A 20,724-nucleotide genomic window follows, 5' to 3' on the forward strand; every position below is an offset into this window, starting at 1 on the left:
CGAACTTAAAAGTTTACATCATATATATAAGTATTTAAGCGAACTTAGAAATTTACATCATATTTTCAAGCATTTAAGCGAACTTAGAAGTTTACATCATATTTTCAAGCATTTAAGCGAACTTAAAAGCTTACATCATAAATTTCAGTATTTACGTTTGATTATTTGTATATATTTACATCATATATATTCTGGATGTTTTTATATATATTAAATCAAAAAATAATTAATATATATAAGTATATAAATCTATTTTGGATACCCAAAATACTTCGATTCGGATCGGATTAGATTTCAGTTCTTCAATACCAAAATTTTGAATAATTCGGATATTTAATCAATTCAGATTCGGATTTAGTACTACTTATTCGGATTGAGATCGGTTCAATTCTTCGAATTCGAGTTTTTTGCCCAACTTTAAATACTGACATAAAAATCAAATAGCATCATATTTTTTTTTAAAATATACCCGCACGCCCGTGCGGGTCAAAATCTAGTTTTTTTTATTATAGCAAATGGCATATATTTGTATATCAAATCTGCACTGATTGATTTCCTACCAAAAAAAAAAATCTGCACTGATTGAAACATGTAACTAGTAGCGTGTGTTGATATAATACCATTACTGTATTTATACCTAAGAAGGAGAAACCAAATGAGATGTCACAATTTCGGCCAATTAGCCTTTGTAATGTAGTTACAAAATAATATCTAAGGTCCTATGTCAAAGATTGAAGAGATTATTACCGGATTGAATTTTTGATACCACATATAATGTTTTGATAGCACAAGAAATGTTTCATGTTCTGCGCACGAACTTCGGGGAAAAAGAGAAGCGAATGGCGATAAAAACTGACATGAGTAAGGCTCTTGATAGGTTGGAGTGAAAATTTATCAGTGCGGTTATGAAGAAGATGGGGTTCTCAGATATATGGATTGAATGGATAATGCGATGTGTATCATCGATGAAATACCATGTCTTATTCAATAGTCAGCCAAGAGAAAATATAACTCCAAAACGGGTTTGCGACAAGGAGATCTTTTATCTCCTTTCATATTTATTTTATGCATGGGAGTACTCGTAAGCCTTCTAAATCATGATGAGAATCAAGGAAAAATAACGGGGATGCGTGTTTCACGCGCTAGCCCTCCGATATCATACCTTCTCTTGCTGATGATAGCCTGTTTTTCTGCAAGGCGGAGCCACGTGAATGCGATGAAATCATAAAAACATTTAGGATCTATGGAAAAGCTTCTGGACAATGCATTAATTTTAAAAAATCTTCCTTAGTCTTTGGTAAGAGAATACATGGACATGTCAATGATACTTTAAAAACTTCAACTGGAATTGTAAATGAGAGAGGAATGGGTTCCTATCTTAGAGTATGACTGAATGACCTTTTTGGAGTAAATATTTTGGAGTAAATTTGTTTTGCTCTTTATTCAGCTTTATTATTACCAATGAAGTTAAATGCAGCAGAAGTATATTTCAGCTGAATATAGCTGGAAAAGGTGAAAAACCTCCCACTTACCTTAACAAGAAGAAAATGCTACGTGATCTCCAACTTTTCTCTGTTCATTTCCGTTTATTTATTTATTTTTATTTCACCAATTTGCTCTATTTATTATTTTACTTTTCCTCTCATTCCATCCATTTTATTTACTCCAAATTTAGCTATTTTCTACCAATCACACACTTAGTATCCATGAAGATATTAGTGGTTCAAAGATAAAGTTCTTTGCCTTCCTGAAGGAACGACTACAAAACCGTATTAATGGTTGGACAGGAAGATGGCTATTAAGGATTAGAAAGAAGATGCTTATAAAGTCTATACTATTGGCTCTACCTACGTATGTAATGTCAACCATCCTTCTACCTTGACAGACTTACGGGAATTTAACTAGTGTCATTGCACAGTTCTAGTAGAGTTCAAACCTTCTTAAAAGAGGAATTCACTGGGTAAAGTAGAAGAAACTCTGCAAATCAAAGACGAAAGAGGAATATGATTCATGAATTTAACCTCAAATTATTTTGGAAGCAGTTATGGCGATTAGTGCAATTTCTTGATTTCTTACTAGCAAAAGTTTTGAGAGGACGGGGTATAAATACTCATTGGGAACATTAGGTGAAGTACTTGTACAATCATATTTAAACTCGTCCCCGACACCAATGAGTGATCTGATGATTGAAAACTTCACCCAAGAACGATATCTCTGTCATCTTCTCAAACTGCAGCCAACTCTACATCTCATCTTCTGAAAGAAAACCTCTTAGTTGATCCTTTCTCCGGTTCAATGCCATTATCAGCTCCTTGCAATCATTCTCCATGTTTATTTGTTGATATCTTCTGTATTCACGCCTAGGCTTGGGCGTTCGGGTCTTTGGGTCGGGTTCGGGCTGGTTCTTTTCGGGTTCGGATTTTTCGGGTCTTAAATATTTAGACCCAATAGGTACTTAGAAAATTTTGGTTCGGGTTCCTGTCAGTTTTTTCGGGTCCGGGTTGGTTCGGGTTTATAATTAAAATACCCGTAATTTTTCAGTTTCATATCGGGTTCAGGTATTCACTACAAGAAAACAGCGGTATTCTGACGGACGTTCCGACGGAAAATGAATTCCTCGGAATATACCGAGGAATTTCCGAGCAAATTCCGAGGAAACACAAAATTTGGTTTCCTTGGAATTTCCTCGGAATATACCGACGGAATTCCGAGGAAATTTCATTCCGTCGGAATATTCTTATGGAATACCGAGGAAAATTGTATTCTTCGGAAAAAACCGATGAATTCCGAGGAAATATTATAGACGTTAGAGAGCCGTTGGAGAGCCGTTGGGGGATTTTAAAAATTCCGAGGAAATTCCGACGAAATAGCCGTTGGCATCGGAATTCCGTCGGAATTTCCTCGGTCTGTCGGCAGGATTTCAACTATAAATACAAGCACCCCTCTTCCTCTTCATTCACTCCATATCTTCATCCTTCCTCTCACTCTCTTTACACACGAATTTGATTCATAAAAAACATGTATTCTTCAAATTATTTTCGTTCTTGGATCGATCGACCTCATTTGGATCCGAACACGAGATTGCTTACGGAAGAATACCAACGAGGTATAACCGAATTCATGGGGTTAGTTCACCGACAACCGGAAGCAAAAACAGGTATGTTAAGATGTCCTTGCTCTAATTGTAAAAATAAAAAGGTTATTAAAGAGTGGGATGTTTGGACTCATCTATATTTGAGTGGGTTTACACGAAGTTACAAAATTTGGTATCATCATGGGGAAACTGATTATGAACATGGTAGTACTAGCGAACCTCAGCCAGCGGTTAGATTAGAAGAACCAATTAGAACGGATGTAGATTATGGTGTAGGTACCGAGCAGATGGTAAATGATCATTTTAGAGGGGAAGATTTACCCAATGCCGAAGCTAGGAGATTTTATGATATGTTGGATGCTGGAAAGCAACCATTGTACGAAGGTTGTAGAGATGGTCATTCAGCTTTATCATCTGCTACAAGATTGATGGGCATTAAGACGGATTATAATTTGGCTGAAGACTGTGTGGATGCGATTGCTGATTATGTAAAAGGTATTCTACCCGAAGATAATGTAGCTCCTGGCTCATACTACGAGGTTCAGAAACTCGTAGCTGGTCTTGGTTTATCGTATCAGGTAATAGATGTATGCAGAGACAACTGCATGATTTATTGGAGGGCGGATGAACAGCGGGTTTCATGCAAATTTTGTGGGAAGCCTCGTTATAAAGATACGAGTGGAAGAGTTCTAGTGCCATATAAAAGGATGTGGTATTTGCCTTTGACGGAAAGGTTGCAGAGGCTGTATCTGTCTGAACGCACAGCGCAACCAATGAGATGGCATGCGGAGCACTCAACAGATGGTGAGATCAGACATCCTTCAGATGCAAAAGCGTGGAAGCATTTCCAATCAAAGTATCCCGACTTTGCGTATGAGAGAAGAAATGTCTACCTTGGATTATGTACTGATGGTTTCAGTCCGTTTGGCAAGAGTGGAAGACAGTATTCTCTATGGCCAGTCATTCTTACACCATACAACCTACCCCCAAACTTGTGCTTGCGACGAGAGTTTTTGTTTCTCTCGATTCTCGTTCCCGGACCAGAGCATCCTAAGAGATCACTTGATGTGTTTCTTCAGCCACTTATATATGAGTTGCAACAACTATGGGCTCAAGGTGCTGAAACATACGATGTTTCGTATAAAGAAAACTTTCAAATGCGGGCAGTACTAATGTGGACAATAAGTGATTTTCCAGCATATGGTATGTTATCTGGATGGACAACGCATGGAAGGCTATCATGTCCATATTGTCAAGATAACACTGATGCTTTCCAACTAAAACACAGAAGGAAAACATGTTGGTTTGACTGTCACAGGAGATTTCTACCACCAGATCATCCATATCGTAGAAGTAGGAATTTGTTTACGAAGAACAAGAGGGTGTTTGACAGTCCACCTCCGGAAATTCGTGGAAAAGATTTGAAGACACAACTTAGAGATTTTGGTGCAGAAAGGACACCAGACGTTGGTGGACATGAGCGTTTTCCGGTAGATGGTGTTGGAAACCTACATAACTGGCACAAAAAAAAGTATTTTCTGGGATCTGCCATACTGGGAGGATCATCTACTAAGGCATAATTTAGATGTCATGCATATTGAGAAGAACTTTTTTGACAATCTCATGAACACGATCCTTAATGTTTAAGGTAAAACAAAGGATAATTTGAAGTCAAGACTGGATTTAGTCGATATATGTGCTCGTTCAGAACTTCATGTTGATGAGAATGGTAGGGCTCCTTTTCCCATATACCGACTTGATGCAGCGGAAAAGGATGCGTTCTTTGATTGGATTTCAAACGATGTGGAATTTCCAGACGGTTACGCATCTAATTTGCATAACTGTATCGACAGAAAGGAAGAAAAGTTTACTGGCTTGAAAAGCCATGATTGCCATGTAATGATGCAGCGCCTCCTTCTGTTTGCCTTCAAGGAACTATTACCACGAAATGTTCATGAAGCAATTGCAGGGATAAGTGGTTTCTTCCGCGATTTATGCATAAGATCAGTGACTCTTGAAGGTATTGAAAATTTGAAGGCTAACATAGCCGTGATTCAGTGCAACCTTGAGAAGATATTTCCTCCCTCATTTTTTGATGTTATGGAGCATCTTGTTATTCACCTGGTAAGAGAATTGGAACTTGTTGGTCCTGTGCAGTATAGATGGATGTATCTGTATGAGCGGTATATGTTCCATTTGAAGAAGATGGTGAAAAATTTAAGTAGGGTGGAAGGTTCTATAGTCGCACAGATGATCAATGAAGAAACTTCAAACTTTGCCGAGTACTACTTTCCAGCAGAAGTCCAGACCAAAAACAGAAGACCTGCTCGGCATGATGATAGAGGCGAACGGGCAACATACCATTGGAAGGTTCCAGACATTTTCACAGACGTTGGACGACTTAGCGGAAAACCAAAGGACCGTCGACTTACTGATCAGGAGCGCAGTCATTTGCAAACATATTTACTCACCAACTGCGAAGATGTTCTTCAATATGAGAGGATTTTCATGGCAGAAAAGCGGTTCGAATATAGATACGCCACAGAGGACGAACTAGAAGAAATGAAGCAGAGAGAATTTGGTGGATGGATGTTTACTTATGTGAGTGCTGGTTTGGCCAGAGGTGAAACATTTGACGATTGGATACGCGAGATGGTCGTTGGACCAAACTTTGTTGTGAAGTCATATCCGAGATTTTGTACTCGAGGATATGCATTCACAACTCAGAAGAGGAGACGTTCGAGTACGACTTATGATGCTGGTGTTTGTTCTGCATCAGGAGATGATGTATACTACGGACACATACATGAGATTTTGGAAATCAAGTATTTGGGCATGGTTGGATTGCGCTGTACTGTTTTCTATTGTGATTGGCACGACAACACTCCAGATCGAGGTGTGAGAACAGATGCATTTGGTGTTACATCAGTAAATTCGAGACGGAAGCTGCAATATTATGATCCTTTCATTCTTGCTTCTCAGGCCGATCAGGTTTGTTATATCAAGTACCCCCGGGTAAGGAACAGAGATGATCCATGGGTTACTGTTACAAGACTCAACCCGAGAGGCCGAGTTCAGGGAAGTTCTGAGCTGGAAGACCCACTACAACCAAGCACATCCGGCAACTTAAATGCAGCAGAAGATTTAGGTGGAGTTGGCCTTGTAGTCGATTTAACCGTCTTCGGAGAGGAAGCCGCCGTTCACGTAGAGGATGAACCAGTGATTGGAGAGTTTCACCAAGATCCAGATTCAGATTCATCTGGTGATGACGACTCGGAAACAGACTAGCGTCGACCTTTTTTTTTTTTTTTTTAAATATAAATACCGAGGAAATTCCGAGGGCAGATAGGTTTTCCTCGGAATTTCCTCGGAATAGATCTTGTCGATTTAGGGATTTGATTATACATTCCTTTTCCTCGGAATTTCCTCGGAATTTTCCGAGGAAATTCCGACGAAGATAGGTTTTTCCTCGGAATTCCCTCGGAAAATTCCGAGGAAATTCCGAGGAACTAGGGGTTTTAAACCGGTCTTCCCTATCTCACTAAGTATCCACATGGACATGGTCAAACATGGTAATCAAACTTTTATTTTTTTCCTTAAAATTTGATTGATTATTAATAATTTGTTCTTTTTATTAGGTTCAACCGATCCGGGAACGGGATCAGCGCATGGATCAACCGTATGATGTACTCGGCCCTCGACAAGGGACATCCGACTTTCACTCACTTCCCTCCCGAGAAGCAGCATCTGTGGTTTCGTCAGTTTGCGGTAAGTATTCAAATTTTTTACTTATATTTTTTATTTATTAAAACTATTTTTTTGTGAGTATTAAACTATTTTTTATATTTATTAAACATTTTAAATATTATTAAAACTATTTTTTTAATTATTAAACTATTTTTTATTTATTAAAACTTTTTTTTGTGATTATTAAACTATTTTCTATATTTATCAAACATTTTAAATATTATTAAAACTATTTTTTTAATTATTAAACTATTTTTTATTTATTAAAACTTTTTTTGTAATTATTAAACTATTTATATTTTTGTGTTTAAAAACTATTTTTAAATTATTTCAGCAAGAATTCAACTGGAATTCCGATGATACGCTCTCTATCTATCACCATTTTGTCCATAAAGTTATGGACAACTATGGGAAGCAGATGTACGAGTGGAAGAAGAAGTGGGAAGTAAACAAGGTAGTTTTTAATTTATTAACAATTTTTAATTTATTAAACTATTTTTTAAATTATTAAACTTTTTTTTTAAAATTAAAAGGTCTCAAAGTTGATGAACGAGACGGTCTGGATAAGGAAGAGACGAAAGAAACTTCTTCCACCAACTCCAACAACTGCAGGAGCGACCGTAAAGGGAAGGGCATCTACAAGCATAACTTGGGTGCCCAATCTATTGCCACTCTCGCGGATCGCATGGTAAGTTCAACCGCTTTTTCTTCAATTATTTAAGTTTCAGAATTTTATTTTTTGTGCATTTTTTCAAATTTATAATGTTTGTTTAATTTATTTTTTTTCAAGGCGGAAGAAAATGAGGGCGAGCCGGTTGATGATCTCGCCCTAATGAAAAGGGCGTATACCAACAAGAAGACCGGCCAGATTGATGATGGTCTTGTGAGGGACGTGGTCGACCTGGTCCAAACTCAGGTGTATGACGAAGTGTCTCAGCTTCAAACCGATGATGACGATTCGACGGCTTCGACTAACTTGTCCCAGGTTCGAATCAACGAAATCGTTGAATCAGTAAGTTTTTTTTTTTAAAGTTCAATTTATTTATTTCTTGATTTTTATTTTATCATCAATTTATATTATCTAAATTTGGTTATTTATTTTTCAGTCGGTTCCAAAGAAGAAGGGACGTTTGGTCGGTTTGGGTCGTCGCTCCCGGTCGGCTGCTCCTTCTTCTGCACCACCGCCATATGTTGATCCAGAAGTTCTTACGGCTCAGCTGAAGGACAAGGATGATCGGATATCTGCGTTGGAGACCCAGATGGCAGCTCAAAACCCAGAAGAGGCTGAACGAGCAGATGATGGAGATGATGAAGAGGATGTACCCGAACGAGGTGTTCCCGAACATTCAAGACCCGTAGTTTTTTTTTTTTTTTACCAAAAACTCGGAATGTTTTATTTAACTTTGAATATTATCTACTATGTTTTAATGTTTTATGTTTTATTCAATTTTAATTTTAATTTTAAATTTTTGAATTTAAATTTAAAAAATTTTAATTTTTTTAAAAAAAATAAACTTTTAAAAATTTTTTTTTTTCGAAATTCCGAGGGAATCCTGTTCCTCGGAAAATTCCGAGGGACATGAGTTCCTCGGAATTTTCCGAGGGAATGCGATCCCTCGGAATTTTCCGAGGGATCGATGTTCCTCGGAATTTTCCGAGGGAGAGGCGTTCCTCGGAATTTTCCGAGGAACATATTTTCCTCAGAATTTTCCGATAAACATTCCGAGGAATATTTCGTCGAAACTTCCTAGGATTGGACCATCGGAATTCCCTCGGTATATTCCGAGGAACCTTCCGACGAACTTTGTGTCCTCGGAGTTTCCTCGGAATTCCGTCGGAAATTTCCGACGGAATTCCGAGGAAATATGAATTTCCGATGAGATATTTCCGAGGACTTTTTTCGTCGGTATGTCCTCGGATAGCGTTATTCCGACGACATACCGACGATTTTTTCCCTCAGTATGCCGATGTTTTCTTGTAGTGATTAAAGATCTAAAAAAGACTTGACATACTCAATTCCATCAAATTTAGTTGATATTTGTCATATATATCTAAATTTTTTTACAAAATAACTTAAATGAAACTATTAATAATTAAAATAAAACATTTTTAAACTCTAAATTTTGCATTTTAAAGCTTCATATTACTTAAAAAATGTTATAAAATAATAGCAAATATTGTTAGCAAAAAATATTTCAACTAAATCATAAAATAACATATATAAAATAGAACACAAAAACATCATAGTTTTAGATATACATGTTTTTAAGTCGGATACAAATCGGTTCTTATCGAATCGGGTCGGTTCCTTTCGGGTCTGGATCTATTCGGGTCGGTTCCTTTCGGTTTCAAGTCTATTCGGATAAAAAAATTTAGACCAAAAAAATACTTGTAAATTTTTGTTCCGGTTCAGATTTTTGGGTCCATGTTAAAATACCTAGGCCTATTCACGCCATTTCAATAGTTCCGAGGCTTCTCCATGAATATTTATTTTCCGAATGTTATTAAATACTTCGTTATTTATTTCATTTTCATCAGGCCAACTAGGAAATATCAAATCACTTCTCTCATCACGTGCATTAACTACGCTTTATAACTACGCTTAATATAAAATATTCATGTATATATAGATAGGAAGTTGCGCCATATGGCACAAAATCAACCGTCACAAGCTACGTACATGCTCTGTATCTTACCAGTTACAAGAGCTCCAATATCGCATTTTTCCATTCTTGCATCCTAAAGAAAAAGGAAACTTTTAACCCTAATCCAAAGTTCGTATCTCTATAAAAGGAAACCTTGGGTGACACTTCTCTCAGAAACCCTATAAAAAAACTCATATACTTTGTTCTTCCCAAGAGTCTCAGAGATTCGCTTCAATGGAGTGGGTTCGTGGAGAAACAATTGGATACGGAACGTTTTCAACTGTCAGCCTAGCGACGCCGTCAGATTCCGGCGGTTTCCCGCCTCTTATGGCAGTGAAATCGGCGGACTCTTACGGCGCCACCTCCCTCGTAAACGAGAAGTCGGTGTTGGATTCACTCGGAGACTGCCCTGAGATCGTACGCTGTTACGGCGAGGATCAAACGGTTGAGAAAGGAGAGAAGTTGCATAACTTGCTATTGGAGTATGCTTGGAGAGGAAGCTTAGCGACGCAACTAATGAAACTAAACGGCGAGGGTTTACCGGAATCCACCGTGCGCCGCCACACAGGATCCTTGCTCAGAGGATTACGTCACATCCACTCGAGAGGGTTCGCTCACTGCGATATAAAACTCGGGAATATTCTGTTATTCGACGACGGCGCCGTTAAGATTGCGGATTTCGGTTTGGCGAGAGATTTAACGGTGTCAAGAGAAGGCGTGGAGATCAGAGGGACGCCGTTATATATGGCGCCTGAATCCGTTAACGATAACGTGTACGGAACAGCTGCTGACGTGTGGGCGTTAGGATGCGCCGTAGTGGAGATGTCTAGCGGAAAAACGGCGTGGAGTGTTGAAGAAGGGTTGAACTTCATGTCGCTTTTGATACGAATCGGTGTCGGGGACGAGTTGCCGAAGGTTCCAGAGGACTTGTCGGAAGAAGGAAAAGACTTCTTGTCGAAGTGTTTCGTTAAAGATCCCGAGGAAAGATGGACGGCCGAGATGCTTTTAAACCATCCTTTCGTAGCCGTCGATTGTGAAGACAATGGTCAACGGGAAGACTTATTTGTGGAGGTGAAAGAAAAAGTATCAACGTCGCCGAGATGCCCGTTTGAATTTTCCGATTGGGAACCTATCGCGTCGGAATCAGTCATGCAATATCAGCCGTTGGATTCTCCGGTGGAGAGATTTGAGAGCCTGGTTAGTGAATCGATCCCTAATTGGTCCATCGCACAAGGCTGGGTCACCGTACGGTGACGGGAGTGATAGAGAAACAGGGGAAAATAGACTTGTTGACAAAGGCTAGGTTATTTTTGTTACACCTAGTTGGATCCAAATTCAACGATTCTTATTCAATTTATTAACATGTAATGTGTTTGTTAATATGAACAATTCATTGTAGTCTTAACGTATCATTGATGTTTTTTGTTACTATTCTATCAAGAATTAAGTCAAGAAATCAAAGAGCTCGTTAATACATACTCCCTATGTTCCTAAATGATCTATGCTTTAAAATTTTCACACTTATTAAGAAAACACTTAAAATTTTGATAATAAATGTATTATTTTCTGTGTTTAGCTATTTCCTATGACTTTTAACCAATCAAAATTCAATAAACACAATTAATGTTTTTGAAGTTTACAATTTGCCATTATTCCATACATTGAAAATGTAAAATATGGATCTTTTAGAAACAAAATATTTTTCTAAAACATAGATCATTTAGGAACGGAGTATATCATAGTCAAAATCTCAATGTAATTAGTCATCAAACCTTACGACTAGATCTTATGGAATGCGAGCAATAAGATGGAGTTAAACAGTAGGGAATCCGAAATTCAACGCTGAGTATGGACTTGTTGTCACAAGATACTAAGACAAGATTCTTACATCTTCGTGTCTTCTTGTGTGCTGTGCGGTACCAGGAAGTTTCTGACTATGAACTAGTGAGCATGAACCAAGCAGGTTTGGGCTTTGTAAACTGGTGACAAGCGAATAGTAATAAGGTCTGCAAATTAACTATCAATGAGGTTGATGATGACCTTCTTCTTGTTCATACTCAAATTTTTATTCGAGTACGTTTGTTTTAACTTTTGCATGTTTTTTTTTGGGGGGGGGGGGGGGGGGGGGGGGGGGGGGTTCACAGTTCAAAGTTAAGTTCAATGTGTATGTTATATAGAAACTGATTGTGTATTTGACTTAGAACTATGAATATGATATGATCCCTGGCTCTGATCACACTGTCTCTAGTCTCTACAAGTCTAACCTTCTCCATGTAAAATTTCGTAAACTATCTCGATCCGTATGTTCTCGTTGTCTTTCACCCTGAGACTTTCTCTACCAAGAAGCTTTTTGTGAAATTGATGAGTCTTACAAGTGAAACAAGAAGGTGAAAACAATGAAATCTCATTCGGAGATTACGAAATTTATACTCGGTCGAGCGAGTCAATTACGACATTTATAGCCGGTTGGATATGGTTATATTAATTAGGGGTTTATTATTTACGATCTGGGCTCTGATACCATGTTAGATTTGTGTTTATTATGAATTTCTAATTTAAAACCAACTAGAGCTTGACCCGCACACTCGTGCGGATATTAATTTTTTTTTTTTATATAAATTATTTAATGACATTTTGAAACATATAAGTTATATGGATATTTTAGGTTTCTACAAAGCTATCCGGACCTAGAAGGATCCGAGTCCGAATCCCGTCCAAAAATTTATGATTTTCAAACAAAGTTTAATTTTAAACCTAAAAATTCGATACCAAAAAAATGATCCGTACCCAAACGGGTCGGTTGAATTCTTGTCATGAATGAAACAATTTCATTCAAACTTATGAAATTATTTTGGTTAACACTTAAAATAAATGTTGTTGAATTATTATGGTAAATATAATTAATGAAGTAATTAGGAAGCATGAAAAATAGAATTTAAAAGATGTAATAAAAAAGTTAAAGATAGGTAAGTTCTATTTTGTACACTGTAGTAAATGAAGCCGGATTAGTAATGAGAGACAATAAATAAAATGGTTATAATTAGTCTTAAAATGAATAAAACTATGTAACACACCACTTAAAATTAGGCAAGTATTATTTTGTACTTAAATTTTAATAGAATAGATCATTTTCATGATCCAATCATATGGTTTTAAGATCATTTGTATTTTATTAGAATAAAATATTTAAATTATTCTTCACAAAAACATAATTTTTATTATATATTTAATATGATTGTTTAATTTATTTCAATAATATGACTTAAAATAATGGAGGATATGCATAATGCTATCAAATATTTATTATTAAAATAAATAATTGTCAAATATATATGTTTATTCATTTTTGGTAATGCTGTGTCTTTTATTTAAGGAAAGAAAAAAAATAACTATAAATTGTTAATTAATTTTATGGTTTTTTGATAAGAAGTATATAATATATGTTTGTGTACCAACATATTTTTTTGGAGATTTTTAAGAAGCACTTTAATATTGTAATGCTTCTCTTTTAGTATATAGGGGATGGGCAAAACCTTATTAGCTGTCTATTAAGTATACCTAGATTATTTTAGCTAAAGGATAAATCTTGAAATATAATTGAGATTTAGGAAAGATAATAAGTTAGATATTATGTAGTTTGGAATATCGATCTTAAAGTTATTATATGCGTACTTTTTGGTGTGATATTGAGTAATAGCGTGATCTTAGGTTGATAAAACGGTTTTTTTTTCAAAATCTACATATATTTTAGCTAAGAAAAGTGATTACACTAAGGATAGTTATAGTTTGGTTTATATAAGAGAATAAAAATAAGAATAGTAACCGTAGAGATACATCAGATATATCGACAAAAAAATACAACAGATATTATAATCTATGTGGATGCCAAAATAAAATATGTATGGTATAAATTAAGATCAGTAAAATGTAAGCTAGCAAATTATAATTGTTTCAGGAAATGTAAAGTGAGAGAAATTAGATTTCGTATATGATTAATGATAAATTATTTTTATTGAATTATTGTAACTGAGTCCTATTTAGTTATAGTTGTTTTAGGAAATTGATTTCCTTAAATTACTGTTGACGTTTTTAGCTAATAATCAATTTAGGAAAATAGTAATAACTAGGAAAAAACAAAAATTCTTAAAAATATTTTTATTAATTAATTCAGTGGCATTCTTTTGTAAATACTTTGTAAATCTTAAGGTTATTTCATTTTTGTACTTCTGTTTTAATATATTAGATTGACAATTAGTAGATTAGCACTAACTATTTATATATTATTTAATGTCTCCTAGAATTCCGATGTCGAATACTTATCCCTAATATTTTCCTTCATGAAATGAAACACTCTCTCTTTTGCCAACGTTTCACCACTTAACGTCATCTTTATCTCTGTCTCAGAAACGGGGGGATGCGGATCGGAAAATCTATCCCGTCCAGGAACCATTGTCTGAGGACGATAGGGCGATCAAGATTCTCCCTCTGACCGTTCTTGCAAATCCTGGACCATGTTCTGAAGAAGTTCCAGATCGAAACTCCATCAGCGACCATGTGGTTGTAAGCGAAACTAATGAAGACTCCGTCCTTAATCTCAGTGACTTCTAATGCAAGCAAGGCTTCCGAGACGCCATTGATGTTTTTGACACGGTTCATGGGGAAGAAAAGCTTGAAAATTTCTGGAACTGAGCCATCAGGTTGAAGAAGATCACTCACCGAGACAGAATCAGCTGTGGCGTGAATAAATCTGGCACCAGAGCCGTTGCAGTCGATGTGAAATGACAAAGTCTTGTCTTCTTGATGGTCCACTTTGCCAAGAGACCAGCGAATGGGAAGTAAACATCTAGGGCAGAAGAAAGAGAGGTTTTTAACCGAGAGATGAAACGGGTTCCCGGGTCGGGTTTGGGAAAAAGAAGACCTCTTTGAGTATAGTCTATCTGTAGAAGATTGAGATCAAATGGAGTTAGATGGATCTTTTCCCCACCCGAGCGGTTGCTGTTTTCAGGTTGAACAATGATTGAGGAAACTACAGTCACATCTGCCATTTTTTGTCTCCAGTCTGAAGTCAAAATGTGTTGATATATATATATATATATACAAGCTGTAAGCAACATCATTAGTCTTCTTACAAGAAAATATTTCAACCTACAAGTTTCAATATATTTATAATAATTTCACAACTGGTCTCTTTTTTTGAGAAATTCTCTAGAATATCATTTTAGTTTTTTTTTCATAAAAATAGCTTTCAAAGAAAAAAATGACCAATTTTTTTTATTTAAAGGTAAAAATGCATTTATACTTTAGAATTAACTAATCTATACTAAAATTTAGAGTTGAAGGGTTGTTGAGGATATGGTTTCAAATTTCAAAAAATAAAAATGGGTTATTTTAATTATTTTTCTCCTTTAAAACTATTTTTGTGACAAAAACTTAAAAATCTACTATATTAAAAGAGAAGTCATGACTTCTTTCATGTGTGATATTTTAAAATGGACCTTTATAGAATGTCATTAAATTAAAACATATCATTTAAAACATAGCATTAACCGTGAAGCATCTATCTATTATACTAAATAATATTCCTTTCCATTAACAACCGAACTGTATTTAAGAAAATCACTAACCATTAGTTAAAACCAACCAAATCAGTTCCCTTTAATAGTGTAAACGATTTACCACCCTTCAGTTTCGGTTTTATTTCTATTCTTTTGTTCTTCGGTTCTTTAGTTATAAAAATTTATGATCATTTATCAGAGAGACACATAAGCGTTATTGAGAAAATTTGATTTTTTTTTTCTATTTTCGGTTTGGTTTGGGTAACAAAGTTAGGAACCGGCTAATATCTAAGATAATTTTGGATCTCATTATTTACAGTTTGATTATGTTTCTTTGGTTAATTCGGGTTAAAAGTCAGAAATTACATTTTCAAATAAAATCTTAGAACATTTCGAGTTTATGGAAAAAAATTGAATAATTCAGACAATTTTTAAATTTTAGAAAAAAAAAAGAATTCTGGTAATTTGTTTTTAAGGTACTTTGGTTTGTAAATATTAACTTTAAATTATTTGATTATTTTAAAACTAGATATAGTTAATTTTTATAAATATATAACTTTTTATAAAACAAGATTTCAACGTTAATAAAATAAATTGAGATCGCGCGGGTCAATATCTAGTAACTATTTAAGAGAATTGTCCCTTTTTTTTGTGCAAATGCTTTTATGGTCTTTCATAACTATTTGTTCGCTTTCAACATTTGTGTCTTACATTAGACAAATTCTATCTACATAAACGAGCAATTACTGAATGGCTGTTTAGTGCTAACCAGCTAAAAATAATAATCAAAATTTAGGTATTACAATTTGTATTAGTATATCCCCAACATGTATAATTGGTATTTTCATTGTATAAAGGGGTCTCTATTTCACTCGTCTGATTTGTTTTGTACTTCTAATTTTTTCTAGTTTGTGACGTGTCTTGTTGTAAAAATGGAGATTGTTGTTGTTTCTTCGGCGCTTTGGTGACATTTTACTTCCACAGGTCAGTGACGCCATTGGTAAGAGATATTGGTATGTGTCTCTCGAGTTTTAAAGAGATAGTTTTTACAAATATTAATATATATGGTGCAATATTTCTGAGAGACGTCCAATGATAATGTCCTAAGGTGGCCTGAATACTGTAGTGAAATGTTCAAGCCATGCAGTTTCTGTATGATCGTTGGTTGCCGAACTCCAAGTTGGGTCTCTCCAAAATCTTGCTATCTATCATATGTTCGTTTCTGGTTTATAATGTGTTGATGTTTTATGTGCTTCAGTGCTTGTAGATCACTAGAATGCATTTGGAGAAAAAGTATGTCGCGTTCAACTATTTTATTACTTCACGAAACCAATCAGGCAATCATATATCAGACGATATGTCGCCTAGGAGATTCCCTAGTACATTTCAAATCAATCGTTTTTGTCGCTTTCAACATGTGCGTTTACGTTAAACAAAGTCTATCTACATAATCTCAATTATTGAAAGGCTACTTAATGCTAACCAGTTAATATGTTCAAATTTTAGGCATTAATAGTTTGTATTAGTATATTATAAACCTACTTTGCCAATATGTGCGTCTATGGTGACATCTCACGTCTCAGCTCAATCTTAATGACGATGGTAATGTATCAAGCGTTACATGCGGTTTCTATATGATCATTGGTCGCCAAACTCCGAGTTGGATCTCTCCAAAACCTTGTTCTCAAGGTTTTGAAAACCGGACCGGACCGGCCGGTCGAACCGGGCCGACCGTGACTCGTTAAAGAAGCCGAGTCCGGTTCAGTTTAAAATCCGAATTTGAAAAAAACCGGTGACCCGGTTCAACTTTAAAACCCGGTTCAATAGAAATCAACATATAATTGATGTATTTTCAATTTTTATTAAAATATAATATTTCATAATTCATTTTTAATTTTTACTATTTAATTAGTTTTCTCTTTATTCTTTTTTTTAAGATTTTTTTAAAAAATCTTTTTTTGACTCTCATATTTTATTCTCATTTTTCTATATTAATAAAATTTAAGACTCTTAGTTGTAAAAATAAATAAATATATAATTTAAATGATCATTCATTTTTTTTAATCAATTTTAGTTGATATAGTATTCACTTTTATATATAACTAAACTTATGGTTATTGTTTATTATCTAATTAAAAAAGAAGAACATAGACCATATTATATGTAGAACTACATTTTAGGTCTATATAGTGTAAATATATGATTATTTAGATTTATTTATTTTAAAATAAAAAATCCGGTTCGACCGGTCGAACCGGTCCGACCACTTAACCAGTAGCTTTACCGAATCGGTATCCGGTTCGGTTTTAAAAACATTGAGAAAAAGTATGTCGAATTCAACTTTTTTATTTCTTCACGAAACCAATCATACATCAGACTGTAGGGTCGCATAAAAGATTCGCTATCAGACCATAGTAGTCACATGCTCTAAGAATTCAACATCGGCTAGTAGATTCACTAGAACATCAGACCATAGTGTTGTTTGAACATCAATACTTCCTTCATCGATTCCCGGAAAAAGTACAAGTTTGCCATTGATATTATTGCCCGGTCCAGCTCGAACTGCAACCGGTTTACCCCAACCGAAATCGTTGATGTACACCTCGAACCGGGGAGAGCTTCCGACAAGTACAGAATCACCAACCATTCTACTCCCAACACCTGTTTTTAGGTTCTTTACATTTCTAACCCAATCCTCTGCAAACTTTTTACAGTTTTCACTCGTTTGCGAGTTCACTAATTTATTTATTTGCAAGGCACCCCAACCCAAGCCACGATCAAGCAGCTCTTCCACGGTGGCTATGGCTGGTTGAATATAGATCATATTACCAAAACAATCTTTCTCAAGCGGAGGGTCTACCCTCCTCCTCACGTCCACTACTACTTTGCAATGCGTCTCTCCTTCTCCGCTTAGACCACTGTATCTGATGATTGATCGCCACATATGAGCCGTAACCGCTTGAAGAGAAGAGATGGTTATGTCACTTGAGCCAACCTCGCTGTTGGCTTTAGATTTGAGATCTGAAATATTCTTCTTTGTGAAGTGAAAAACCCTATCTTTAGTAACTGGCACGGAAGAAAGCTCACGGCTTGGTGGTGCCCTCTCTGCCTCTGAAACAGGGATATGGATAGGGTAATCGATCCCCTCGAGGAACCATCTTTTGAGAACAAGAGGCTTATGTCCTGAGCTTGAACCACTCGAGCAAATCTTGGACCAAGTGTTGATGAAACCCCACATGGAAACACCGTCTGCCACCAAGTGGTTGTAACAGTATCCGACAAAGAAGCCGTCTTTCATCTCGGTGACTTGTATGACAAGCAAGGGCTCTGTAACTCCATCACAGTTCTTGAAATCGTCAGCGGGAAAGAACTGCTTCATGATATCAGGAACAGAACCATCAGGTTGAAGAAGGTCACTCACGGAGATAGTTTTAGCTTCGGCGTGGTGAAACCTAGCTCCAGAGCCATCGCAGTCTACGAAAAACGACACCGTGTTGTCCTCAAGATTCTCAACTTTTGCAAGACGACCCGCGAAAGGGAAATATATCTCCAAGGCTAGAGAGAGAGAAGCCTTTAGTCGAGAGATGAGGTGGAAGTCAGGATTGGGTTTGGGAAAGAGAAGACCTCTTTGAGGATAGTCGATATGAAGATTAGTGAGATCAAATGGAGTAAGATGGATCTTAGTGTGACCCGATGGGATGGTGTTTACGGGTCGAACAATGGTTGAGGAGATCAGGACTACTACTCCTGCCATTTTTTAGTATCTGGTGTGAAGCTGTGAAGGAAAAGTATAACTCGGTCTCTCTCTATATACTAGCACGCACCCAGGGGTGAAATATGTTCATATTTAACTTTCTTCTAGGTGAAAAGTGAAAACGTTTAAAAAAAAAAGTAAAACTCGGCCTATCTAAATAGCACGCACCCACACACCAATTGGCAACAAATCCTATCCTAAGATTGTAAGGATTTAAGTGATTTGGATTTCTTAATCATTGCACCTTCTTTTTCTATAACCATACTAGAAGTTGTAATGCTTAGTCATTGTCCATCAAAACTTGTCTATACGGTTTTGATATATAAATATTTTCCCATTAAAACTCGCCATTTAAATTCTAGCATCTAAATACTTTTTTTTGAAAGGTAGCATCTAGAAACTTGTCCATATAGATTTGTTTGTAAAATATATGTACAGCTAGATTCTATTCCCGCCCTTGAGGGGCAGGGCTCAATCTTTTTCAGGACAGTTTTATGTGTACATAAATTATATATTCCTAATTTTTGAATGTATTTTATATGTTAAATAATACAAAAGATTATATTCTTAATTCTTCTTGGTTTGTATCTAAAATATATGGTGCTAGGAGTGAGTCCCCTTGTGACTGTGCAGGATTATATATATATTCCACAAATTTGGATATTAATGCTAATTTTTATATTTAAATCTAAATTCTTAAATGACATACAAATTTTATATTCATATTATAAATTATCTAATTTTACTATATATAATGGAAATTGATATATTAATTTTTCTTTTATTTTTATAAGAGTATACTAGGTGATTTTTTCGTGCTCATGCACAAATAAATATTTATAAAATAAAGAATTATAATAATGAATTAGTATTTTATTTTTATAAATTTATATCGGTATAGTAAAAAATTATGAAAATAAGTAAATTATTTTATAAATATTGTTATGTTGTTATCTTAACATATAAATATGGGTATAAAAATCTGATTGATTTAGTTGTTTTCTAGGAATACTGATTTGTATTTATTCATCCTAACTAAACCATAATTTCTTGTTTGTATTGAATATAATTTTAAATGTATACATTTTCATTTGTTTGTGTGTTCTTCGGTAATTAGATTGGTTTGATTACTTATCTATATTAATAAAGTAGAAGGGAAAGACTCCTTAGAACGCCACTTCACCTCTCCTATCTCCTTTTTACGCCACGTGTCGAGTAGGTGGAGCTCTCCTTTTCCCTTTTGTTTCGAACTCTGGATTCTTCTCCTTTTTTGTTTCTTCTTTGTCAACTAAAATTGATTCATGAATTAAAATTAAATTACAATGATCTAAATCAAAATTAAAAGAAAAAACTAAAAAAAACCCATAGATCTATTCTTCTCAGCCGCATGGTGTTGTCTTCTCCATCAAATCCGGTGAGGTGAGCACTGGCAGCGTCGGAGAGCATGACCGGAGACGCAGAAGAGAGAAGCTCGGGATCTGCCAACACTGTTTTCCTTTCCTCTGTCTAAGCGGAGAGAAGTTCGGGGCACCGCCGTCAGCTTTTTCCTATGTCTCCTCCGGTGCTCCGCTTTGCCACTAACGCTCGTACATGTAGCTCCTATGCCTTCCACCTTGCCACCGGTGCTGCTCTGCCATCTCTGTTTGTCACTCGCCATCTCTGAATCTCTTGAAGAGAAAGGATCTGGAGAGACTGAATCTGTTTCTTTGCTAGGACATCTTAAAAAAAAAACAAATCTAACAGGAAATCAAAACCACACAACTCACGGAAGCTACTCAACAGAGAGAGAGAGAGAGAGAGAGAGAGAGAGAGAGAGAGAGAGAGAGAGAGAGAGAGAGAGAGAGAGAGAGAGAGAGAGAGAGAGAGAGAGAGAGAGAGAGAGAGAGAGAGAGAGAGAGAGAGAGAGAGAGAGAGAGAGAGAGAGAGAGA

The 20,724-nt window shown here is 35.8% G+C and overlaps 2 protein-coding genes and 1 pseudogene across 2 annotated transcripts; 1 reads left to right on the forward strand and 2 right to left on the reverse strand.

Annotated features, from left to right (window-relative positions):
* The first annotated feature begins 8,626 nt into the window (after positions 1 to 8,626).
* Positions 8,627 to 10,917, forward strand: LOC103827932 (mitogen-activated protein kinase kinase kinase 18-like). The gene has a single exon (XM_009103496.3). It carries the CDS (start codon positions 9,721 to 9,723, stop codon positions 10,738 to 10,740), a length of 1,020 nt encoding a protein of 339 aa, XP_009101744.1. The 5' UTR covers positions 8,627 to 9,720; the 3' UTR covers positions 10,741 to 10,917.
* A 673-nt stretch (positions 10,918 to 11,590) lies between these two features.
* On the reverse strand, positions 11,591 to 17,140 carry LOC103828508 (annotated as a pseudogene).
* Positions 17,141 to 17,369: 229 nt separating this feature from the next.
* LOC103827920 (uncharacterized acetyltransferase At3g50280-like) lies at positions 17,370 to 18,924 on the reverse strand. The gene has a single exon (XM_009103485.3). It carries the CDS (start codon positions 18,793 to 18,795, stop codon positions 17,446 to 17,448), a length of 1,350 nt encoding a protein of 449 aa, XP_009101733.1. The 5' UTR covers positions 18,796 to 18,924; the 3' UTR covers positions 17,370 to 17,445.
* Positions 18,925 to 20,724: the final 1,800 nt, after the last annotated feature.

The sequence above is a fragment of the Brassica rapa genome, chromosome A01 (assembly GCF_000309985.2).
Source record: "Brassica rapa cultivar Chiifu-401-42 chromosome A01, CAAS_Brap_v3.01, whole genome shotgun sequence".
Lineage (NCBI taxonomy): Eukaryota > Viridiplantae > Streptophyta > Magnoliopsida > Brassicales > Brassicaceae > Brassica > Brassica rapa.